Genomic DNA, 25,432 nt, shown 5'->3' with positions numbered 1-25,432 from the left:
CCTCTCTGGGTGGACACTAAGGCTAGGGCCTATCAGCTTCTGTGATTAATAGCTTGTAACCTTCTCCCATTAAAAGGAACAAAGGCAATATTGGCAAGTTGGCCAGTGCAGGAATTCTGACCTCAGTGTCAGAGTTCACACAGCTGACTTGGTAAGACACTGAAGGGTTAACAGTGCTCACCCCTGCCACTGGAATCCAGTGTGTCAGAAGTAAAAGGGAAAGAAATACACAGGGTGGAAAAAATATTACTGTTCACCATTACTCAGTTTTTATTTTATAAACAGCTCTAATGGAGAGTTGATTGATTGGCATCCTTCTATCTACGAAAGATGATGGACATGCAGCAAACAATCCATTTAGGTGGGGTGTCTTCTCTTGGTGCATATTTGCTGATGGCTGTGACTGCCAATCCTTGAGAGACAGGTTCTGCCACAAGTGCCACATGTGAAGCTGCTGAGTGACATTGTGAGTTGCTGTTTTCAGCATTGGCACCTGTTGCCAAGCTGCTCTAGCAACTGGTCATCGTAGTAATACACACCAGTCCACAGGATATGTCGCCATCTCCTTCTTTCACCAGCTATTGACTCCCAGGTGCGATAGTCGACATTTAGTGCCTTCATGTCATGCTTGCCAAGCATCCTTGAAGTGGAGCTTTGGGTGCCCCACTGGTCGTCTGGCCCCGGCTACCTCAGCCTACAGAAAGTCCTTGGATAAGCAGCCGTCTTCCATCCTGCTGACCTGTCCGATCCACCAAAGCAGTCTTTTGTTTGATTAGTGCCAAAAAACTTGGGAGCTCTTGAGAGGACTGCCACATTTGTGATTTTGTCCTGCCAGGATATACCCATAATGTGACACAGGCGAAGGTGGAAATTATTGAGCTTCTTTTCCTGGTAGCTGCAAGTTGTCCATGTTTCACAGCCATACAGCAAGATGCTGAGAACACAGGCCTGATAAACAATCAGCTTGGTCCTAAGGGTCAACTTGGTGTTATCCCTGCGCCTTTCTTGAGTCGGCCAAAGATGGTAGCTGCTTTCCCTATGCGTGTATCGAGTTCTGCATCAAGGGACAGATTGTGTGTCAGCATGGACCCAAGGTAGCAGAATTTGCTAACCACTTCCAGTGGGTTGTTATTTATCGGGGCGGAGATGCAACACCTTGTCCCATTACCATGGTTTTCTTGATGCTTATAGTAAGGAGAACAAGTCATAGGCTCGGGAGATACAGTCCACGAGTCTTTGTAGCCGAGATTCCGTGTGAGCGATGAAGCTTGGAACTCACTAAGCTTTAATGGAAAGTATTTGCTCTGGAACAACTGAAATTAGGGATCAATCTTCGCTCAGTGGTAGCACCCTACCTCTGTCAATTGGGTCATGGGTTTAAGACCCATTCCAGAGCCTTGAGCACATCATCTAGGTTGACACTTCAGTGCAATACTGAGGGAATGCTGCACTGTCAGAAGTGTTGTCTTTCGGATAAGATGTTAAACCGAAGCCCCATCTACCTTCTCGGATGGATATAAAAGGTCCCAAAGCACTATTTGAAGAATTTTCCCTGGTGTCCCAGCCAACATTTATCCATCAACCAACATCATTAAACAGATTATTTGGCCATTATCTCACTGCTGTTTGTGGAGCCTTGCTGTGCACAAATTGGCTGCCACATTTCCTATGTTACAGCAGTCACTACACTTCAAAAGTACCTCATTGGTTGTGAAGCTCTTTGGGATATCTTGAGATCCTGAAAGACGCCATATAAATGCAAGTTCCTTCTTTCTATCAGTGAGCACAATATCTAAACGATGTGCTTCATTCCACAGCCAAAGAAAGAAAAACCTTACATTTATATATCACTTCTCTGTGAAATATCATAAAGTGCTTTGCATGAAACAATTTACTTTGAGATGAAATGTACTTCGAGATGCTATGCAGGCAAACAAGGCTGACATCCTGCATGCAGCAAAATGGCAAAGACAACAAATGTGATGAACGATCATTCTTTTTTTATTCAGGAAAGACCTTTGGCAAGAACAGAAGAGGATCTCCTTGCTCTTCCTTGTGTTGTACCCTGGGTTCATTAGTACGTACTCCCCCAACTACTGTAACAGCAAGCAGGGTCCCATTTCAAGTCCAAAGACAACACGATTGACAATACAGCGTGACACTGGAATGTCAGCACAGATTATTACTCAAATTCTGGAATGGGTTGGAAGCTACAGCTGATGGAGCAGCCAACATTGACATATGATGGAACAGGACTCAGCACAACCCAGCCCCAGCAAGATTGCATGGGAACCAACAAGTCCTTCTCAGCCTGATTGTAGCCTTTGGCACAGTTGACCACAGCATCCTCTTACAATGCCTCTCCACCATCATTCAACTGGGTGGGACTGCACTCACCTGGTTCAATTGTTATGCATCCAGTTGTAGCCAGAGAATTACCTCCAGTGGATTTTCATCCCACTCCCACACCTTTACCCCTGGTGTTTCCCAAGGTTCCATCTTTGGCCCCCTACCATTTCTCATCTACATGCTGCCCTTTGGTGACATCATCCAAAAACATGGCCTTCATTTCCACAAATATGTTGACGTCACCCAGCTTTACTCTCACCACCAACCCTCCCTCTCTACTCCTCCATTGTCTCTAAATTGTCAGGCTGCTTGTTTGGCATCCAATACTGGATGAGCAAAAATTTCCTCCAATAAACATTGGGAAGACAGACAGAAGCCATTGTTTTCGGTCCCCGCCACAAACTCCGTTCCCTAACCACTGACTCCATCCCTCTCCTTGGCAACTTTCTTGAAGCTGAACCAGACTTTTCGCAACCTTGGTATATTATCTGACCCCAAGTTGAGCTTCTGACCACATAACCACCATGCCATTTTTAAGACTGCCTATTTCCACCACTGTAACATCACCCGACTTCACACTGCCTCAGCTCATCTCCTGCTGAAACCCTCATTCATGCCTTTGATACCTCTAGACTTGACTATTCCAAGGCACTCGGGGCCAGCCTCCCATGTTCTACCCTCTGTAAACTTGAGATCATCCAAAACTCCGTTGTCCATGTCCTAACTCGCACCAAGTCCCAATGCGTACCAAGGCCTGGTCGCCCATCACCCCTTTGGCTCCTAGTTAAGCAATGCCCCAATTTTAGAATTCTATAAAGAGGTGGAGAAGTTTAGGGATGGAATTCCAGAGCTTAGGGCCCAGGCAGCTGAAGGCACAGCCTCCATCAGTGGAGCGATTAAAATCGGAGATAGTCACAAGAGGCCAGAATAGGAGGAGCGCAGAGGCTTGTAGGGCTGGAGGAGATTACAGAGACAGGGAGGGCGAGGCCACTGAGGAACTTAAAGTACGGATGAGAATTTTAAAATCGAGGCTTTGCCAACTAGAAGCCAAAGTAGATCAGTGAGCACAGAGGCGATTGGTGAGCGGGACACTGCGAGTTAGCACACAGACAGCAGAGTTTTGGATGACCTCAAGTATATAGAGGAAAGTATGGAAAGACTGTAATCAGGCTCCATAGTATCACTGCCTTCAGAAAAGAAAACATTATAAAATAGCTTCCATTTCCAAACAGAAGCACACATGGGGAAGAGAGGTGCATTATAAATCAACTGTTATATTAGAATACAAGCTCCCAAAGGAAAGATTCCAATAATTGGCACTCAAATGGTAACACTGGTGGAAAATGTTGACTTACCTGGTCACTCAAATCTCGAGAGACATAGAGCAGAATGTCTCGAGCAACGTCCGCAAAGAACTGGTCACCAGAAATCTGTGGAAAGACACATCACTGTTTAGATTCTGAACTGCTGACTAAGCAAAAAGGCAGGCCCAACTCAACTCAGAACTAGGTTAACGGCAAACAGCTGTGAAGCAAAACTTTCCCATTAGCATATAAACACTTTTAAATACCAAATGGCATCAAAGGTTTTTTTGCAAGCATGCTCCAGGATATTTCATATGCATATCTCCCGAACTTATCATTATCATCTCCAAACACTTCAAAAATGAGCTTGACGACAGAAATATTGAATGGCGCAAGTAACAGCCTTGTACTGCACAGGGGAGCTGTACAGTCAGCACCTGGGGCACTTGATTTTAAATATGGCAATGCAGTTAACAACAGGGTGCCATAGAGCTCTCGCGCACAGCACTACTTTGAAGCAAAAACTACATAAAATTTTCATTCAGCACCTGAGGGAGCAAACAATATTGGCTAGGCATTCAGAATCTAGGACACCTCTTGAGATTTTTCTATAGTGTAAGCCAAGTACTTTATAACACTTTCTCCACTATTAGCACCCTCCCCTCCATTTTCCTCCCCTTCTGCAGCTGGGTGGACTGGCGAAGATTGGAGATAGGAGAGGTACTGTAAACACCAGCCTCCTCTCCGGTACCAGTTCAAGTAGCAATACCTGTGCGTCAACCTTGGCTGAGTTTTTTCTTGCAAGATGTGCCCTCAACCGCTGTCCTTATGCACTCACCATCTTCAGCTGCAGGAATATGCACCCTCAAAAACAGTATGTATGCACTCTCAATCCTCAACAACTATTTTTTAAGTTGGAGGCCCAGGGATGAGGGGCAATGAAACTCATCTCATCTGATGATCATCAGCTCTACACCAACGCAATACAGGATCATGGCACTTCACTGCAGAGTCATAGGAATGGGAGGGAGGACAACTACACAAAGTCCAATGATCTGCTTCTGACTGCAGCTCCTGCCGCCTGATCAACCAGGACTGGGTGGCACAGAAGGTACATTAGGAAAGAGATGGAAGACAAACCAAAGCATTGCCACTTGAATAAAAACAAGAAATGCTGGAACCACTCAGCAGGTCTGGCAGCATCTGTGGAAAGAGAAGCAGAGTTAACGTTTCGGGTCAGTGACCCTTCTTCGGAACATTTCTACTTGAATGTGATGCTGCTGGTTGATCTCACCTTGCTTCATGTATCTGGATTTAAAACAACTGAAATGCAAACAATCTGAGTAAGGATTGGAAGATGCTTTGGGTTAGCAAATTGTCCTTTCAATTCCTGGGTGTGGAAGTGAGCCCACCTAAAGTGAAGGAGTTGTCTGCTGGTTATACAGGCTCCATCGAAAGAAAGTTCAGTCAGTCTCAATTCAGTTCCCATAGAAAGACAGATTTGCATTTATATAGCGCTTTTCACAACCACCAGATGTCACAAAGCGCTTAACAGCCAATGAAGTACTTTTGAAGTGTAGTCACTGTTGCAATGTAGGAAACTTGGCAGCTAATATGCACACAGCAAGCTCCCATAAAAATAAATGTGATAATGACCAGATGATGTTTTTTTTTATGTTGATTGAGGGATAAATCAGTCATGGGTCATAGAGTCATACAGTCATAGAGTCATAACAGCTCAGAAACAGGCCATTGGGCCCAACGCGCCTGCGCCGACCATCAAGCACCCGTCCAATCTAATCCCATTTTCCTGCACTTGGCCCGTAACCTTGTATGCTATGGCGTTTCAAGTGCTCATCTGAAAACTTCTTAAAAGTTGTGAGTGTTCCTGCCTCTACCACCCCTTCAGGCAGTGTGTTCCAGATTCCAACCAGCCTCTGGGTGAAAACATTTTTCATCAACTTCCCTCTAAACTTCCTGGCACTTACCATAAGTCTATGCCCCCTGGTTACTGACCCCTCCGCTAAGGGAAAAAGTTCCTTCCTATCTAACCTATCAACGCCCCTCATAATTTTATATACCTCAATCATGTCCCCCCTCAGCCTTCTCCGCTCCAAGGAAAACAACCCTAGCCTATCCAGTCTCTCTTCATAACTGAAATGCTCCAGCCCAGGCAACATCCTGGTGAATATCCTCTGCACCCTCTCCAGTGCAATCGCATCCTTCCTATAGTGTGGTGACCAGAACTGTACACAGTACTCCAGTTGTGGCCTAACCAATGTCCTATACAGCTCCATCATAACCTCCCTGCTCTTATATTCAATGCCTCGGCTAATAAAGGCAAGTATCCCGTATGCCTTCCTAACCACCTTATCTACCTATGCTGCTGCCTTCAGTGATCTATGGACAAGCACTCCAAGGTCCCTCTGACCTCCCTAGGGTCCGACCATCCATTGTATATTCCGTTGCCTTGTTAGTCCTCCCAAAGTGCATCACCTCACATTTCTCAGGATTAAACTCCATCTGCCACTGCTCTGCCCATCTATATCGTCCAGTAATCTAAGGCTTTCCTCCGCACTATTTACGACACCAATTTTTGTATCGTCTGCGAGCTTACTAATTGTACCTACTATATTCACGTCTAGATCATTAATGTACACTACAAACAGTAATGGTCCCAGCACCGATCCCTGCGGCACCCCACTGGTCACAGGCTTCCAATCGCAAAAACAACCATCGGCAATCACCCTCTGCCTGCTTCCACTAAACCAATTTTGGGTCCAATTTGCCAAATTACCCTGGATCCCATGGGCTCTTACCTTCTTAACCAACCTCCCATGCGGGACCTTATCATAAGCCTTACTGAAGTCCATGTAGACTACATCAACTGCTTTACCCTCATCAACACATCTGGTCACCTTCTCGAAAAATTCAATCAAGTTTGTTAGACACAATCTCCCCCTGACAAAGCTATGCTGACTATCCCTGATTAATCCCTGCCTCTCCAAGTGGAGATTAATCCTATCTTTCAGAATTTTTTCCAATAATTTCACTACCGCTGACTTTGAATCACAGGCCTATAATTACCTGGTTTATCCCTGCTACCCTGCTTGAATAATGGTACCATATTCACTATCCTCCAGTCCTCTGGTACCTCTCCTGTGGTCAGAGAGGATTTGAAAATTTGTGTCAGAGCCCCTATCTCCTCCCTTGCCTCACATAGCAGCCTGGGACACATCTCATCCTGGCCCTTAAAGCCCGCTAATACAGCTAATTCTTCCTCCTTTTCAATGCTAATTTGATCAAGTATATCACAATCCCCCTCCCTGATCACTACACCTACATTGTCCCTCTCCATAGTGAACACAGATGAGAAGTAATCATTCAAAACCTCACCTATGTCCTCCGGCTTCACACACAGATTGCCTCTTTGATCCCTAATGGGCCCCACTTTTTCCCTGGTTATCCGCTTGCCCTTAACATACTTATAAAATGCCTTAGGATTTTCCTTTATCTTGTCTGCCAGTGATTTTTCATGCCCCCTCTTCGCTCTCCTAATTACTTTTATTAAGTACTCCCCTACTTTCTATACTCCTCTACAACATAGAACTACCCTCAATGAAGATTTATTATGCATCTAACCCATTCTATCGTTGAACTGATAGTGCTTGATGGCACAGCATAGAGGAAGCTTTACATTGGAACTAACCTATGCTATAGTCCTGGAAGTACTCAATGGCAGTGCAGAGGCAGCTTTATTCTAACCCATTCTATGCCTGATCTTGAAGTATTTCATACAGACACTAAGGGCAAGATTTTCCCTGCAGGCTTCTAGACCCCACCATCAGGCTGAAATATGGGTCAGATGACTATATTTTGTGGGAACCAGTCACTCATTGTGATTTGCTCCAGGGCGACCAATTAATGGCCAGAGAATGGGCTCGCTGTCCAATTAAAGACAGTGGGCTCTTAAAGCTGGAAGGCCAATCAGAGGCATTCCAACTTGAAAGGAGCAGCAGACTGCAATGGAAGGTAAGCAAGGGAGAGAGCAATTCGAGATTCTCCAACTTCTTAAAATTTAAATTTAAAAATGTTTTTTGCAGCCAAGCCCCCACTGTGTTGGTGAAGCCCCTCTACAGGGCAGTCTGTGGCTGTTGCAGCATCCAGGAAGACAGGGAGGATCTCTAGGTCTGCTTGGAGCAGTGGCCACACCGCGTGCCCCCCACACCCACCTTCCCCGCCCCAACCACAATGTCTTGTAGCAGGAGGCCGCCTCCAGGCACCTAAACTGGCCCCCACTGCCATTGGGAACTTGGAGAATGAGTGAAAAATCCCAGTGTGCCTCCTTTAATTGGCCTTAAGCAGCCGTTAATTTGCCATCTCGGCAACCCACCGTGTGCAGCAGGAAGCTCTGCCGCCGCCCCATCCCGCCTCCACAAAAATGGCCCGGGAGCGGGATGGAGTCAGGGAATCAGCACGCCGGCCAATGGGGCTATTGTTAGCTTCTGCCCGTCTCCATTCCTGGCCCTGGCAAGGGCTCAAAATCCTACCGAGTGTGAGAAATGGGAAGTGTTCCACTCCCCAGCACTATTATCCCTCACCTTGCCAAACTCAAAAAACCACCCAATAAAACTGCTTTGTCACAAAAGCAGGGCCAAATAAATATCTACCTAATTACTCAACCTGCAAAAGAAGATCTTCACTTCTCTGAGCATCAGAGTGGTATCAGCTAGTGAGCCAACTCAGAACACCGCCAATAGAGAGAAAAACAAATGCTTTTATTTCGAAGACTGACAACTTTCAGGTTTATCCAGGGGAAGGTTAATGAATGACGCCTGATTACACTCAACTCCCAGGGACACTTTGGGGAGAAGTAATGAGATTGGTGTCTGCCATTATTTTCTAAGATAAGCAGTACAAAGAATAAGTGGCTCAAGTCTCCAGTGAATTCTCATTTTCTGAAACTGTCACTTATTGATTTCACCACATTACTACCTGATTAATGCTTTTTAAAACCACTCTCCAGAAATAGTTCCAGCTGTCATTCAAAGACAACAGGAGAAAGTAAAGCAGGCTCTGCAGCTGGAAGTTGTTTAAGGCCATAATCATACCAGAGATACTGATGTCGGGCTGTTTCGTGAACTGCAAGTCTGATTCTCGCCATGGTAGCAGTCTCTGAGTCAGAGGTTTGTGGGTTCAAGTTCCACTGAGCACAAAATCTAGGCTGACACTCCAGTGCAGTGCTGTGGGAGTGCTGCACTATCAGGTGTGCCATCTTTTGGATGAGACGTCTGCCCTCTCAGGCGGACTTCAGGAAGAATATATTGGCCTTGGAGGGCAGATTCACCAGAACGATACTGGACTTGTCATGGAAGTTTTTTTTGTTGTTTCAAAACTAAAGGGGGTCTGTGTGCCTTTAAGACTGAGAGTTGTTTGTCTCTCTGAAGACAGTGTGTGTGAGTTAAAAGCCTGTTTCCTAAGCAACAAGAGAGATGTGGTCACATGCTGTATTGTATCAGTTTGACTGTGTGTAAAGACTGGCTAAAACCGGTTTGATCTGGCAGACCAGAGAAGCGTGCTCTCCTTGAAGGAAGGATTTGTGTCTCTCTCAGCAAAAAATCTAGATTGGCCTACAGGCTGTGTTTCGCCTAAAGAGAAAAAGACCCCTGGAAAGGAATCTTTGCATTACTGGAGGTAGCAAATTTCTTTTTACTCCCGTCTCTAAGAAACCTCTGCCTCAGGAGTGACTTTCTGTTGTCTCTTGTGTTTCTGGGAGTTCTGGAATTCTCAGTAAAGTTGCTACTGATAGACTGCTAATTCAAAATCTAAGTAGACCTGTTGTTATACTCCTTGTTGAAAGATCTGTGTGACGTCCACGGCAGCCAAAGTGCCTTGAACACACAGTGGCGCAGTGGTTAGCACCGCAGCCTCACAGCTCCAGCGACCCGGGTTCAATTCTGGGTACTGCCTGTGTGGAGTTTGCAAGTTCTCCCCGTGTCTGCATGGGTTTCCTCCGGGTGCTCCGGTTTCCTCCTACAGCCAAAAGACTTGCAGGTTGATAGGTAAATTGGCCATTATAATTTGCCCCTAGTATAGGTAGGTGGTAGGGGAATATAGGGACAGGTGAGGATGTGGTAGGAATATGGGATTAGTGTAGGATTAGTATAAATGGGTGGTTAATGGTCGGCACAGACTCGGTGGGCCGAAGGGCCTGTTTCAGTGCTGTATCTCTAAATCTCAAAAAAAATCTAAAAAATCTATTACTGACTGTTCATTAACTTGCCTGGAGACTTTGAGTGGCATCTGACTATTCGACTCTGGGACAGCTCATTGATCCGGGAAAATAACCAACCAGGACTTACAACCCAGTTGTTTTATTATTCATAAGAAATAGCTCTAATTTAAAAACATAATTTAGAACCGGTTGCTTTTTGAATGTACGTGTGTATGTGCATGAGGGTTAGGAGAATAAGAACTTATAAAGTCTTTTTGTACATAGATTTATCTCAATATTATTTAAGATTTAGTTTATTAGTAAATAGTTAATTTGTTGTTGTTTAAAGATCCCTGGTTTGGTGTGTTTTATTCTGGGGGTAAATAAAGTATATAGTTTGGCTAATTTCCAGTAGGTAGGAAACTTTAATAATATGCTGTGACCTGTAGAGTAATGGGACTGAATTGACAGTACATTACTCCCAGTTCAGTCATAACAGCCTATAATGGCTACATTATGAGAGCAGGTTGCATAAACTTGTTTTGTACTTTCTTGAGTTTTGATGGTTGTGGGGTGATCTAATTTAAAATGGGATTTAAAAACAGGTATTTAAAATGACAAAAGGATTCCAAGGGCAGATGCAGAATAAATATTTCCTCTGGTGAGGAATTTACAAAAAGGGACACAATCTTAATGTGAAAGCTGAGCCGTTCAGGTGCGAAATCAGGAAACGCTTCACACAGTGGGCAGTAGAAACCGAGAAAGCTCTTCTTCAAAAAGCTGAGGATGATGCGGGGGTGGGAGGATAGTCAATTGATATTTTTAAGACTGAGATGGATACATTTTTAAGGGTACCAATGGATTATGGAGCAAAGGCATGAACATGGAGTTAAAGCACAGATCAACCAGGATCTAATACAATGCGCAACAGCGCAAGGGCTGACTGACTTTCCCCTTTTCATATGTTCCTGGTAACACCTTGGAGCTGTTAAGCCCAAAGGGATCCCTCTTCCAGGGAGATCTCACTGCAGTGTTTCTCCAGAGTCAGACCACAGTCATTCCATCACTCTCACATTGCTGCAAAGCAGAGCTATCAAAAGTGGCAGTGTACCTGCTCCCTGAGCATCAGGGCTTTTTTCAAAACTGGACAATTAACTACATAGAAACAGCAGTGGGCCATTTAGCCCCTCAAGCCTGTTCCGCCATTCAATGAGATCATGGCTGATCTGTGACCTAACTCCATATCCCCGCCTTTTTCCCAGATCCCTTAATATCTTTGGTTACCAAAATACATCAATCTCTTGATTTAAAATTAACAATTGCCCTGGCATTAATTGCTGCTTGCAGAAGAGAGTTCCAAACATCCATCACCCTTTGTGTGAAGAAGTGTTTCCTAATTTCACTCCTGAACAGTCTGGTTCTAATTTTTAGACTATGGTCCCCAGTAATGGACTCAATTAGCAGAAACAGTTTCGCTCCATCTACCTTGTTCCCCTTAATATCTTTAAAACTTCGATCAAATTCTCCACCCGCCACCTTTAACCTTCTAAACTACAGGAAATACAACCTAGTTTACAATCGCTCCTCATAATTTAATCCTTGGAGTCCAGGTATCATTCTGGTAAATCTATGCCGCACTCCCTCTAAGGCCAATATATTCTTCCTAAGGTGTGGTGTCCAGAACTGCTCACAGTACTCCAGCCGTGGTCTAAGCAAAGCTTTGTATAGCTGAAGCATAACGTCTACCCCTTTGTATTCTGGTCCTCTACATATAAAGGTCAGCAATCCATTAGCCTTTTTGATTGCTTCCTGTACCTGTTCATGACATTTTAATCATCCATGTACCTGAAATCCAAAGTCTCTTTGGACCTCCACTAGTTCTAATCTTTCGCCATTTAAAAAGTACTCTGTTCTATCCTTTTTAAGTCCAAAGTGGATGGCCGCACATTTGCCTACATTGAAATCAACTCTCTCAGTTTTACCCATTCACTTAATCTATCAATATCTCTGTAATGTTATGCTTCCATCTACACTGCTTACAATGCTGGCTTTGTGTCCATCAGCAAATTCGGATATGTAGCTTCCTATGCCATAATCTAAGTCACAATGAATAGTTGAGGCCCCAACACAGATCCTTGTGGGACATCACTAGCCACATTCTGACAATCCGAATACCTGCCCATTACCTCCAGGCTCTGTGTCCTGCTGCTTAGCCGATCTCCAAACCTGATTATCAATCTAACTTCAATTCCATGAGCTTCAACTTAAGTAAACAGTCTCTTTTGAGGGACTTTATCAAATGGCTTTTGGAAGTCCATTTAAATAACATCCATAGACATGCCCCTGTCCATTACTTTAGTCACCTCTTCAAAAATTCAATCAGGTTCATCAGACATGACCTACACTCTTTACAAAACCATGCTGGCTCTCTCTGATCAGCTGAAACATTTCAAGATGTTCAGTCACTCTATCCTTAATTATAAACTCTAGTCATTTCCCAACAACAAATGTTAGGCTAATTGGTCTATAATTCCCCAGTTTCCATCTCTCACCTTTCTTAAATAGTGGAGTGACGTGCACAGCTTTGCAAACTAAAGGAATGGTTGCCAAGTCAAGAGAACTTCGGAAGATTATAGTTAGGACATCTGCAATGTTTTCACCTACTCGTTTAAAACCCTGGGATGGAAACCATCTGGTCCTGGAGATTTGTAATTCTTTAGTGCCATTATTAATATTTTTTTCTATGTCTCTCGTGGGTGGTGACTCTGTAGAGAGGTTCTCATTGTGCACCCTTATCCTTGGCCAACCACTGCCATACTTTGCCCTTTCTCCTCAGATGTCCTCTATTCCACTGTTTAAGTTCCCCTGGATATGGGGCATGGTATAAATCAGGAAATTAGAGTTACATGTAACATGGGCAATCCAGTAATAATGGGTGAATTCAATTTACAAATAAACTGAGTAAACCTAATCAGTACTAATGCTGTGGAGGTTGAATTCCTGGAGTGCGTACCAGATGGATTTCCGGAGTAGTACATTGAAGAACCAACCAGGGATCAGGCGATTTTAGATTTAGTATTATGCAATGACAAAGGGCGAATTAATAACCTTGCTGTAAAGGAGCCTTTGGGAAATAGTGACCATAATATGATAGAATTTTACATCAAGTTAAAAAGTGATATCGTTCATTCTGAAATTAGGGTTTTAAATCTGAACAAAGGAAACTATGAAGGTATGAGGAGCAAGTTGGCTATGGTGGAAAGGGAAAATACACAAAGATTTGACGTTAAAAAGGTAATGGCTAGTATTTAAAGAAATATTACATGGTCTGCAACATATATACATTCCTCTAAGATACAAAAAACAAACAGGAAAGATGAATCAATTGTGGATGACAAAAGAAGTTAAAGATTGCATTAGATCAAAGGAAGTGGCTTATAAGGTTTCCAGAAAAAGTGGTAAGCCTGAGGATTTGGAGCAATTTAGAATCCAGCAAAGGATGACCTAGAAACTGATAAAGAAAGGGAAAAGAGAAGATGAATGCAAGCTAGCGAGAAACATAAAGGCAGACTGAAAAGCTTCTTTAAGTATGTGAAAAGGAAAAGATTAGCAAGGACAAATGTGGGTCCATTATAGGCGGAGACAGGAGCATTTATAATGGAGCATAGGGAAATGGCAGAGAAGCTAAACAATTACTTTGCGTCTGTCTTCACGGAGGAAGATACAGAAAATCTCCTTGAAATACGAGGGAACCAAGGGACTTGTGAAAATGAGGAACTGAAAGAAATTAATATTAATAAAGAGGTAGTACTCAAAAAATTAATGGGATTGAAGATTGATAAACCCCCTCGACCAGAAGAGCTACATCCCAGAGTGTTGAAGGAGGTGGCTAAATAGTGGATGCATTAGCGAATGCATTAGGAGTTATCTTTCAAAACTCTACAGCTTCTGAAAAAGATCCTGCAAACTGGAAAGTAGAAAATGTAACCCTACTATTTAAGAAGGGAGCAAGAGAGAAAACAGGGAACTACAGATCTGTTAGTTTGACATCAGTAGTAGGGAAAATGTAAGAATCCATCATAAAGGATGTGATAACTAGACATCTAAAAAACAATGATATGATTGGGCAGGGTCTACATGCAATTATGAAAAGGAAATAATGCTTGACATGTTGGAGTTTTTTTTAGGATGTTACTTGTAGCACAGATAAAGGAAAATCAGTGAATGTGGTGTATTTGGATTTTCAGAAGGATTTTGATAAGGTCCCACACTGGAGGTTAGTAAACAAAATTAGAGCACATGGGATTGGGATTGAGAATTGGTTAACAGACAGAAAACAGAGAGCAGATATGAACAGATCATTCTCAGGATGGCAGGCTCTTATTAGTGGGGTACCGCAAGGATCAGTGCTGGGGCCACAGCTGTTCACAATCTACATGAATGATTTGGATGTGGGCACCAAATGTAATATTTCCAAATTTGCTGATGACACAAAACTAGGTGGGAATGTAAGCTGTGAGGAGGATACAAAGAGGCCTCAAGGGGATTTGGACAGGCTAAGTGAATGGGCAAGAACGTCACAGATGGAATATAATGTGAATAAATGCGAAGTTATCCAGAAAGTGCTGGAAATACTCAGCAGGTTTGGCAACATCTGTGCAGAGAGAAGCAAAGTTAACATTTCAGCTCGGTGACCTTTCATCAGAACTGGCAAAGGTTAGAAGTGTAGGTTTTAAGCAAGTAAAGCAGGGGTGGGGAGGGGGAAAGAGAATAAAAGGTAAGGTGTGTGATAGGACTGAGGGCTGGAGAGATTAACTGACAAGGAGGTCATGGGGCAAAGGCAGAGAGTGTGCTAATGGTGTGGTGAAAGACAAAGCATTCGTGCACAGAGTGTATTAATGACAGAATAATGAACAGCTCTAGCCAAAAGCACAAAGATGAAAAACCAAGTTTAAGGCAGGCACATGGTAAAATAAAATGATGAAACAAACATTATTATATATTAGCATGGATAAAAGCAAAGAGTGGGCATAAATGGGGCATTTTCAAGTTGGCAGGCAATGAATAGTGGAGTGCCGCAAGGATCAATGCTGGGGCTTCAGCTATTTACAATCTCTATCAATGGCTTGGATGGAGAGACAGAGAGTAATGTATCTAAGTTTGATGATGATACAAAGGTAGGTGTAAAGGTAAGTTGTGGGGAGGACACAGAGAGGCTGCATAGAGATACAGACAGGTTAAGTGAGTGGGCAACAAGATGGCAAATGGAGTATAATGTAGGGAAATGTGAAGTTGTTCACTTTGGTCCTAAGAATAGAAAAGCAGAATTTTTTTTTTAAAAGGTATGAGACTTGTAAATGTTGCTATTCAAAGAGGCTTGGGTGCGTTCGTGCAAGGAACAGAAAAAGTTAGCATGCAGGTACAGCAAGCAATTAGGAAGGCAAATGGCATGTTAGCCTTTATTGCAAGGGGTTTGGAGTACAGGAATAAAGAAGTCTTGCTACAATTGTACAGGGTTTTGGTGATACCACATTTGGAGTACTATGTACAGTTCTGGTCTCCATATTTAAGAAAGGATATACTTGCACTGGAGGTGGTACAGGGAAGGCTCAATAAATTGGTCCCTGGGTTAAGGGGGTTGTCCTATGATGAAAGGCTGAGTAAATTGGGACTGTATTCTCTGGTATTTACAAGAATGAGAGGCGATCTCATTGATACATACATGATTCAGAAGGGGCTGGGAAGGGTAGACGCTGAGAGATTGTTTCTGCTGGTCGGGGAATCTAAAACATGGGGGCACAGACTAAGGATAAGGGCCTGATCATTTAGGACTGAGATGAGGAGAAATTACTGCACTTAAAGGGTTGTGAATCTTTGGAATTATCTACCCCAGAGGGTTGTGGATGCTCCATCGTTGAATACATTTAAGGCTTGGAGAGATAGAATGGCGGAGCGGGCCATATGGTCTACTCCTGCTCCGATTTCTTGTGTTTCTGTCCCTGATTCAATAATAGTTTTCTTGGGATTTCCGACATGCTGACCTCTTCCTCCACTATAAATACTGTTATGACCAGGTGAGAAAGGTGTCTAGGAGTCTTTTACTGTCTTCATCTGGTCTTACTGTAACAGGATTTAATTTTTAAACACGCAGTGTTTTGAGCTCCCCTTGGTGAATCCTTGTTCACCGCTTTCCAATTATAAGGCTAAGAAATGAGCACAAACAGGTTTTCTCAGGTTTAAAGAAGTGAAATTTATTAAAACTTAAACTTTAATATGGTAAACGCCTACAGATACACGCCGCAGCCCACACTAGCATGCATATGTAATACGCACATGCAAATAGGGACAGAAAAGAGAAGAAAAATAAAGTAAAAAAAGTTTGAGGCAATCTCTGAAGAGGGGTTTTTACTGTGCTTCGAGCTCACTGTAGTCCTTTTGTAAGGAGTCTTGCTTTTCACTGGGGCCCAGTATCCTTCTTAAACTTTGTTCACTGTCGGAGAATTTTCTCTCTTGGGGTTCATGCATCTTCGATGGGTCTTCAGTTCCATGAGAAAGATGACAGCAGACAGGAAAGAGATCTTTTCAGTCCAGGAGCAAACAGCTTTCTGAGTTTTAAAACTCTGTGGTAAGTTCAAATTCAAAAAACTCCAACCGCCAGTTAGTCATGTGACTAAACTGGTCTGACCAGGTGGTGTGTGTATTGGGGAAGCAGGAACTGGGTCCTTTATTCCAACACTGTCTGCTAGTATGCAAAAAAGGTCTTTCTGGCAATGGCCCTGGCAATTCCTTGTGCTAGACCATCTTTTCTTCCCAGCAGCAATTTTAAGTTTTACTGTTCATGTGGTGAAATAATGTGTGCCTCATTCTTGGCAGGTGGGGGCCTGCATGACAATACTGACAAAGTAATTATTCAACATGTCGGCCATTTCCTTATTTTCATTGACAACATCGCTGTGATCAGTTTTCAGCGGAGCCACACTGCTCCTGACTGCCTTATACCTTACAATATAATTGTAAAAATGTTTTGTGTTGATTTTGGTATCTCTTGTACATTTCTTTTCATACTCCCTTTTTGTAGCTCTTACTATCTGTTTCGTCACCCTTTGCTGTTCTTTGTATTTTTCCTAATCTCCAGGATCTGTGCCATTCTTTGTGTTTTTGTATGCTTTTTCATTTAGATTTATGTTGTCTCTTACCTCTTGAGTTGTCCATGACTGTTTTTATTTGGCAAGTAGTGCTCTTGCCCCTTAAGGATAGAAATTGGTTCCATATCACCAACTTTTTTTTGAACTAATCCTGTCGTTTTACCCATTAACAGATTTGCCTAGTTTACTATGAACAGTCTCTGTCTCATTGCATTGAAGTCAGCCTTACCTAAATCTAGAATCTTAGTAACCGTTTCACGTATCGCCCTTTCAAACACTAAGTTGAACTCGAGCATATTACCATTGCTATTATATAAGCTACAATTTAGTATATTCTAACACAAACAAGCAGCTTTCAGAGAGAACCATCTGCTTACCACCAACTGAGAGTCATGTCTGAATCCATATTGACAAATGCCACCATTTAGTGTACACCCAATGTCATTCTATACCTATTATTAATAAAAACTCTATTATTGGGTCATTCAATAAAGAATTCAGAAGAAAATTCTATATGTTGAGAGAACGGAGGTGAATAGCATATACTCATTTAAAGGGAAGCTAGGTAAGTACAAGAGGGAGAAAAGAATTGAAGGTTACGTTGATCGGATGAGATGAAGTGAGCTGGGAGAAGGCTGACATGGAGCATAAAAACTGGCATTGACTAGCTGGGCCAAATGGCCCATTTTTCTGCTCTGAATGCTATGCAATATGTAATTCTCCAAATTCATATTCCCAATAAATAATTGCTCTCCTCAGCTGTGGTATGGTGCTATAATCTACCTTCGTGCACACTGGCTGGTGGGGACAGGGAAATCAGCCACAGCTAACTCTCCTGACCACCATCTCACACTGCCTGCTGGAAAGTTTGTACACTAGATAAGGGCAGGTTCAGACATGGTTCTGATGGCCCTTACAGCTGAACTGCCCGTCAATACTATGCTTGCACTTGGCCACTGAAGACTGTCTTATGTGGGCACCACGGAGAACCATAGACTGGTATGACAACACTACGTGACACCATACTCTGGTAATACTCTACACAGAGCACCATAGCCTTGTACAACACCAGGTGGCGTCACAAGCTGATGTGACTCAATACCATGAAGAGACAAGTAGAGAAACTGATTTGGATGAGAAGAGCTTTGCAGTTCAGAGATATCACTGTCAGAATAATTGTGCTGCCTTTGGGTATTGTGCCCTAACTTTTTCCCTCAGAACTAATTTGTATTCGTTCTGGTCATGCCTCAATGAAACTAAACCCAGTGAAAGCCTATGATTCTTTCAAGTTTAACTGTGAATGTTCCTGAAGTCCAAAGCAATCTAAAATAAAACTGAACCGTTAGCTGGCTGGGTTCTGTGATATGGAGAACCTTCTAACAATTACTGTGACAAGCAGAGTGCAGTATGAGCAAAAGGTATCACAGGCCTCATTAAATATTAATCATTAATTCTGCACTTCATTCCTGATTAACATGAAGAAACTTTTCCTACAAATTATGATATAAATCTGGAGTTTGTGTCACTGAGGAGGCGTTTCTGGCTAGAATACACTCTTTGAGGACTGGCTGTGAACCAAGCTGGGCCCTGCTGAAAATCACAGAGACACCTAATCCAGTAGTAACTTTCAAAAGGGGAATTGGATACATACATGAAAAGGAAACATTTACGGCGAAAGAGCGGAGTAGTGGCACTAATCTTTCAAAGAACCGGTACAGGCACAACGGGCCAAATGGCCTCCCTCTGCACTCTATGATTCCTGATCCACCAAACAAATGATTATAAAACTGATGCAGGTCGCCCCTGCTGTACCACCAGGTTTTACTGAGCGGAGTATCCACTGTGCATGTTCTGCCCAGTAGGCAGTTAAAGTTGCATCGGGGTCTGATGAGAATCGTAGGCCTTCAGTTTGCATAGACGAATGAGGCCTCGGGGAAGAATGGTGGCAGAAGGGGAACAGGGCTGAAAAGCCCACCTGCTCCATTTTAAGTCCACTACTACCCAAAATTCCATCGGGCGGAAGGAGTTAAAATCTCCTCTTTGGTCTCGGTTTGTATTATTTTCAAAGTTCCGATGGTTAACATCTAGAGTCCTTTCCCCTTGATTACATCCAGCCTCACTGCTGAGTGGAGACCTCTTCTGGAACACTGGAGAGCACTTCACCAGCGATAATGTAATGTCTGATTTAATGATTCTTTCAGTGAGATAAAGGGATTTCCCCTAGGCTTGGTTGTGTAAGGTCGATGGTAGGGACTGTGCTAATGCTCCTTGTTCCAGTTGGTTGAAGATGTCGATGTGTAAAGCTGGCGGCCGAGTCGAGTTTCATGTCTAACGGATTGTCTGTGGTGCAGGATTGCTCAGTGCCCTGTTAGACCTCACACGCTTCACCACATTCTCTTTCCGCTTTTATTAACAGCAGTTTTTCATCCTTTTTATATTGAAATCACAAATTTGTCCTACTTATTATTGTATAGCTCAATATAATTTTTACATAGAAGCTTTAGCGAAGCATCCTGTTGTTGTTTGCTGCAGGCAACAACAACCTGCACCTATATAGTGCCTTTAACATAGCAAAACATCCCAAGGCACTTCACAGAAGCAATAATCAAACAAGATTTGATACTGAGCCACTATTTAAGACAGTGTCCAAATCCTTGGTTAAAGAAGTAGGTTTTAAAAAGACTTTTTAAAAGGAGAAGTGGTAGAGAGGCCGAGAGGTTTAGAGAAGGAAGTCCAGAGCATAGGTCCTAGGCAGCTGAAGGCAAAGCCATTAATAGTGCAGCGATTAAAAATCAGGATGCTCAAGGGGCCAGAATTGAGGAACACACAGATGTGGGAGAATTGTCAGGCTGGGGGAGGTCGCAGAGTTAGGGTGCAGCCAAGCGCGACTCTGCATTTATAATCAGCTCTGTATTTAAGCCACAGTAACCCCTTGAAGAGCAAGGCTCATTACCAGGAAGCAAGCACTCTCAAAGATTCTGTGTTGACTGGAAGCTTGCTCTCTTCTGACTTTAAGATGCTTTAAATTAATAGCATCTATTATGAGGATGTCAGGCTAAATTTGATTGAGCAACAAAGGCTTCTGAAACTTAAGATGCAAGTGACCCAGTCTACACTTTGGGTGGGTAGCCTACACACGGTCTCCACAGGGATATGGAGAGAGAGAAATATTTGGCTATTTTCCTGCCGGTTCTTGATTCATTGAGATAAAGACAAACCCCAAAAGTCTGCAATGGTTAGAAGAAACCTCACATATAAGTGTTATTATTGATGTTGGTCCGGGCTTAGGATATCGAGAAAGTGAAGTAACAGCAAAGTGTCGTTCTTATTACTTTTGTGTCGGAAGAGATGTCAGTTAAAGGGGAAAGCTTGATGAGTACATGAGGGAACAAGGAATAGGACATGCAGATAGGGTGAGGTAAAGCAAGCTGGGAAAAGGCTGGTGTGGCTGATTGGTCTGTTTTTATGCTGTAATTCTATGTCATTGAAAGTTCAGTGAAATCTGCTGCGCTGCTTTGCTGCTACTATCTAATTGTTACTTTTCATAAACCAGATTGATAGTTTTGCTATTCCCCTGTCCAAAGACAAGGAAAATGAGGGCACATGTGTCAATGGAGTCAGCTAATAACAGTAATGGCTGTTAATCTGTTAATCGTGTATCAATTGTCTGATTATATGCAGGTAGAGGGTGTTACATGAGCACTTATAAGCAGACACTTACTGAGACGAGTGGAGGGTTGCAGTGAGGAGCTACATGTTTGTAATCCTTTGACTATGTACAATAAATGTGAAACTGAGGAAAGATAGGCTCCAGCATTATCCTTCCAGAACAAGTTTTCTGCAGTTTATCAATGGCTCCCTGCTTGGCCCTTGGACGCACTATAGCACCTGGCGTCGATTGTTTAAAGTCACACTCTGGTTTGTAAGCAGTGAGAGACCTTTAGCATTTAAGAACTACAGAAATATGAGAGAAAAGCCTTAAAATGTAACACTCACTCATTTGTTTGTAATCACAATGTGTTCCCACTAAAATTAACCTGCATATATTTGGGGGCGTCAGTGATGTGGGTTTGGCTTCCTGGAGCTGACTCTCCACCAAAGCAAGCTACAGCTGCACATCACTTGGAAAATTAATTCATTTCCACAAATTGCTCACTGTTAACCTTCAGACGAGAGAGCTGTATGGAGACGGAATAAGGAGACTAGTGTCCCCTAGTTCAAGATACCCCAACGAGTGGAAACATCTTCTCAACATCTACCCTGTCAAACCCCCTCAGAATCTTGACGTTTCAATAAGATCACCCCTCATTCTTCTAAACTCTAATGAATAAAGGCCTAACCTGTTTAGCCGTTCTTGATAAGTCAACCCCTTCATCCCAGGAATCAGCCTAGTGAATCTCTTTTGAACTGCCTCCAATGCCAGTGTATCCTTTCTTAAATACAGGGACCAAAACTGGACACAGTACTCCAGGTGCGGCCTCACCAACACCTTGTACAATTGTAACAAGACTTCCCTATTTTTAAACTCCAATCCCCTAGCAATAAAGCCCAAAATTCCATTTGCCTTCTTAATTACTTGCTGCACCTGCATGCTAACTTTGTGTTTCATACAAGAACACTCAGATCCCTTTGTGCTGCACTTTTTTGGAGTGTCTCTCCATTTAAATAATCTGCCTTTTGATTATTCCTACCAAAATGCATGACCTCACACTTTCTTACATTAAAGTCCATCTGCCAAGTTTTTGCCCACTCACTCAAACTATCTATATCCCCATGCAGATTCCTTATGTCCTCATCACAACATGCCCTCCCATCTATTTTTATAAAGTAAGCAAATTTGAATATATTACACTCTGAACCTCCTCTACGTCATTAATATAGATAGTAAATAATTGAGGCCCTAGGACTGATCCTTGTGGCACTCCACTAGTTACGTCTTTCCAACCTGAAAAAGACCCATAAATCCCGACTCTGTCTTCTGTGAGTTAACCAATCCTCAATCCGTGCTAATACATTACCCCCAATACCGCGAGCTCCTATCTTGTGCAATAATCTTTTATGTGGCATCTTATCGAATGCCTTCTGGAAATCTAAATACACTACATCTACTGGTTCCCCTTTCTCAGCTCTGCTTGTTATATCCTCAAAGAACTCTAGCAAATTTGTCAAACATGATTTCCCTTTCACAAAACCATGTTGACTCTGTTTGATTGTGTTAAGCTTTTCTAAATGTCCTATTTCTTCCTTAATAATGGACTCTAGCATTTTTCCAATAACCCATGTTAGGCTGACTGGCCTATAGTTTCCTTTTCTTTGTCTCTCTCCCTTCTTGAACGGGGGCGGCACATTCACAGTTTTCCAAACTGGTGGGACCCTCCCGGAATCCAGTGAGTTCTGGAATATTACGACCAATACCTCCACTATCTCTGCAGCCACTTCCTTTAAAACCCTTGGATGTAGGCCATCAGGTCCTGGCGACTTGTCTGCCTTTAGTCCCATTAGTTTGTCAAATACTTCGCCCCTCGTGATAGGGACTGTTACAAGATCTTTCCTCCCATTAGCTCCTTGCTTATCTGATACCTGTGGAATGTTTATAGTGTCCTCCAACGTGAAGACCGTTGCAAAATATTGGTTTAAATTATCTGCCATTTCCCCGCTCCCCGTTATCAAGTCTCTCGTTGCATCCTCCAAGGGTCCGACACTCACTTTAGCTACTCTCTCTTTATATACCATAGAAACTCTTGCTATTTGTTTTTATATTTCTTGCCAATTTACTTTCATAATCAATTTTCTCCCCCTTGATAAGCTTTTTAGTCATCCGCTGCTGGTTCCTAAAAAATTCCCAACCCTCTGGCCTACCACAAGTTTTCGCCGCTTTGTATGCCTTAGTTTTTGATTGGATATTCTCCTTGACCACCTTTGTCAACCACGGGTGGCTTTCCTACTCATCGAGTCTTTCTTTTTGGCAGGGAAAAATATTGCTAAGCGTTATGAAACATCTGCTTAAATGTCTGCCACTGCTCATCCACAGACCTTCCCCTTAGTCTATTTTCCCAGCCCGCTTTAGACAACTCTTTCTTCATACCTCTGTAATTGCCCGTGTTTATGTTGAGGACACTGGCTTGAGACCAGAGTTGCTCACCCTCAAACTGAATTTGAAATTCAACCATATTGTGATCTCTACTGCTGAGAGGATCCTTAACGACAATATCACTTATTAATCCTACCTCAACACACATGACTAGATATACAATAGACTGTTCCCGGGTAGGTCATAGAAATTGAAACACAGAAAATAGGAGGAGTAGGCCATTCGGCCCTTCAGGCCTGCTCTGCCATTCATTTTGATCATGGCTGATCATCCAACTCAATAGCCTGTTTCCACTTTCGCCCCATACCCTTTGATCCCTTTAGACCCAAGAGCTATATCTAACTCCTTCTTGAAAACATACAATGTTTTGGCCTCAACTGATTTTTGTGGTAGCGAATTCCACAGGCTCACCACTCTCTGGGTGAAGAAATTTCTCCTCATCTCAGTCCTGAAAGATTTACACCGTATCCTTAGACTATGACCCCTGGTTCTGGACTCCCCCATCATCGGGAACATCCTTTCTGCATCTACCCTGTCAAGTCCTGTTCGAATTTTATAGGTTTCTATGAGATCCCCCCTCACTCTTCTGAACTCCAGCGAATATAATCCTAACCAACTCAATCTCTCCTCATACTTCAGTCCCACCATCCCAGGAATCAGTCTGGTAAACCTTCGCTGCACTTCCTCCATAGCAAGAACATCCTTCCTCAGATAAGGAGACCAAAACTGCACACAATATTCCAGGTGTGGCCTCACCAAGGCCCTGTATAATTGAGGCAAGACATCCCTGCTTCTGTACTCGAATCCTCTCACTGTGAAGGCAACATACCATTTGCCTTTTTCACCGCCTGTCGGACCTGCATGCTGACCTTCAGAGACTGGTGTACGGGAACACCCAGGTCTCATTGCATATTCCCCTCTCTCAGTTTATAGCCGTTCAGATAATAATCTGCCTTCCTGTTTTTGCTACCAAAGTGGATAACCTCACATTTATCCACATTATACTGCATCTGCCATGCATTAGCCCACTCACTCAACTTGTCCAAATCACCCTGAAGCCTCTCTGTATCCTTCTCACAATTCACCCTCCTACCCAGTTTTGTGTCATTTGCAAATTTGGAGTCATTACATTTAGTTCCCTCATCTAAATCATTAATGTATATTGTGAACAGCTAGGGTCCTAGCACGATCCCTGCGGTACCCCTCTAGTCACTGCCTGCCATTCGGAAAAAGACTCATTTACCCCTACTCTTTGTTTCCTGTCCGCCAACCAATTTTCTATCCATCGCAATACACTACCCCCAATCCCATGCGCTTTAAGTTAACACGCTAATCTCTTATGTGGGACTTTGTCGAAAGATTTCTGAAAGTCCAAATAAACCACATCCACTGACTCCCCCTCATCAACTCTACTAGTTACATCCTCAAAGAATTCTAGTAGATTTGTCAAGCACGATTTCCCTTTTGTAAATCCATGCTGACTCTGTCCAATTCTACCACTGCTCTCTAAGTGCTCTGCTGTAAAATCTTTGATAATGGACTCTAGAATTTTCCCCACTACCGACGTCAGGCTGATTGGTCTATAATTCCCTGCTTTCTCTCTACCTCCCTTTTTAAGTAGTGGGGTTACATTAGCTACCCTCCAATCTGTAGGAACAGTTCCAGAGCCTACAGAATCTTGGAAGATGACCACCAATGCATCCACTATTTCTAGGGCCACTTCCTTAAGTACTCTGGGGTGCAGACCATCAGGCCCTGGGATTTATCGGCCTTCAATCCCATCAATTTCCCCAACACTATTTCTCTACTAACACTGATTTCTTTCAGTTCCTCTCCCTCACTAAGCCCTTTGTTCCCCAACATTTCTGGTATGATATTTGTGTCCTCCTTTGTGAAGAGAAAACCAAAGTATGCATTTAGTTGGTCAGCCATTTCTTTATTCCCCATAATAAATTCCCCTGTTTCTGACTGTAAGGGACCTACATTTGTCTTCACCAATCTTTTTCTCTTCACATAGCTACAGAAACTTTTACAGTCAGTTTTTATGTTCCCCGCAAGCTTGTTCTCATACTCTATTTTCCCCTTCTTAATCAATCCCTTGGACCTCCTTTGCTGAATTCTACGCTGCTCCTAATCCTCAGGTCTGTTGTTTTTCCTGGCAAATTTATATGCCTCTTCCTTGGATCTAATGCTATCTCTAATTTAACCTTGTAAGCCATGGTTTGGCTACCTTTCCCGTTTTACTTTTGTGCCAGACAGGGATAAATAATTGTTGCAATTCATCCATGCGCTCTTTAAATGTTTGCCATTGCCTATCCACTATCATCAC

The 25,432-nt window shown here is 43.0% G+C and overlaps 1 protein-coding gene across 2 annotated transcripts in view; it reads right to left on the bottom strand.

Annotated features, from left to right (window-relative positions):
- The window catches only part of spata20 (spermatogenesis associated 20), a 452,991-nt gene that overhangs the window by 359,458 nt on the left and 68,101 nt on the right, over positions 1-25,432 (bottom strand). For both annotated transcript variants that reach the window (XM_068057905.1, XM_068057906.1), the window contains exon 9: positions 3,705-3,779. In XM_068057905.1, the coding sequence (XP_067914006.1) occupies positions 3,705-3,779 (75 nt within the window). The remainder of the gene's footprint in view (positions 1-3,704; positions 3,780-25,432) is intronic.

Source organism: Heterodontus francisci, chromosome 26 (genome assembly GCF_036365525.1).
Source record: "Heterodontus francisci isolate sHetFra1 chromosome 26, sHetFra1.hap1, whole genome shotgun sequence".
In the NCBI taxonomy this organism is placed as follows: domain Eukaryota; kingdom Metazoa; phylum Chordata; class Chondrichthyes; order Heterodontiformes; family Heterodontidae; genus Heterodontus; species Heterodontus francisci.
The sequence above is the reverse complement of the archived record's forward strand: the minus strand, read 5'-3'. Positions and strand labels throughout refer to the sequence as shown.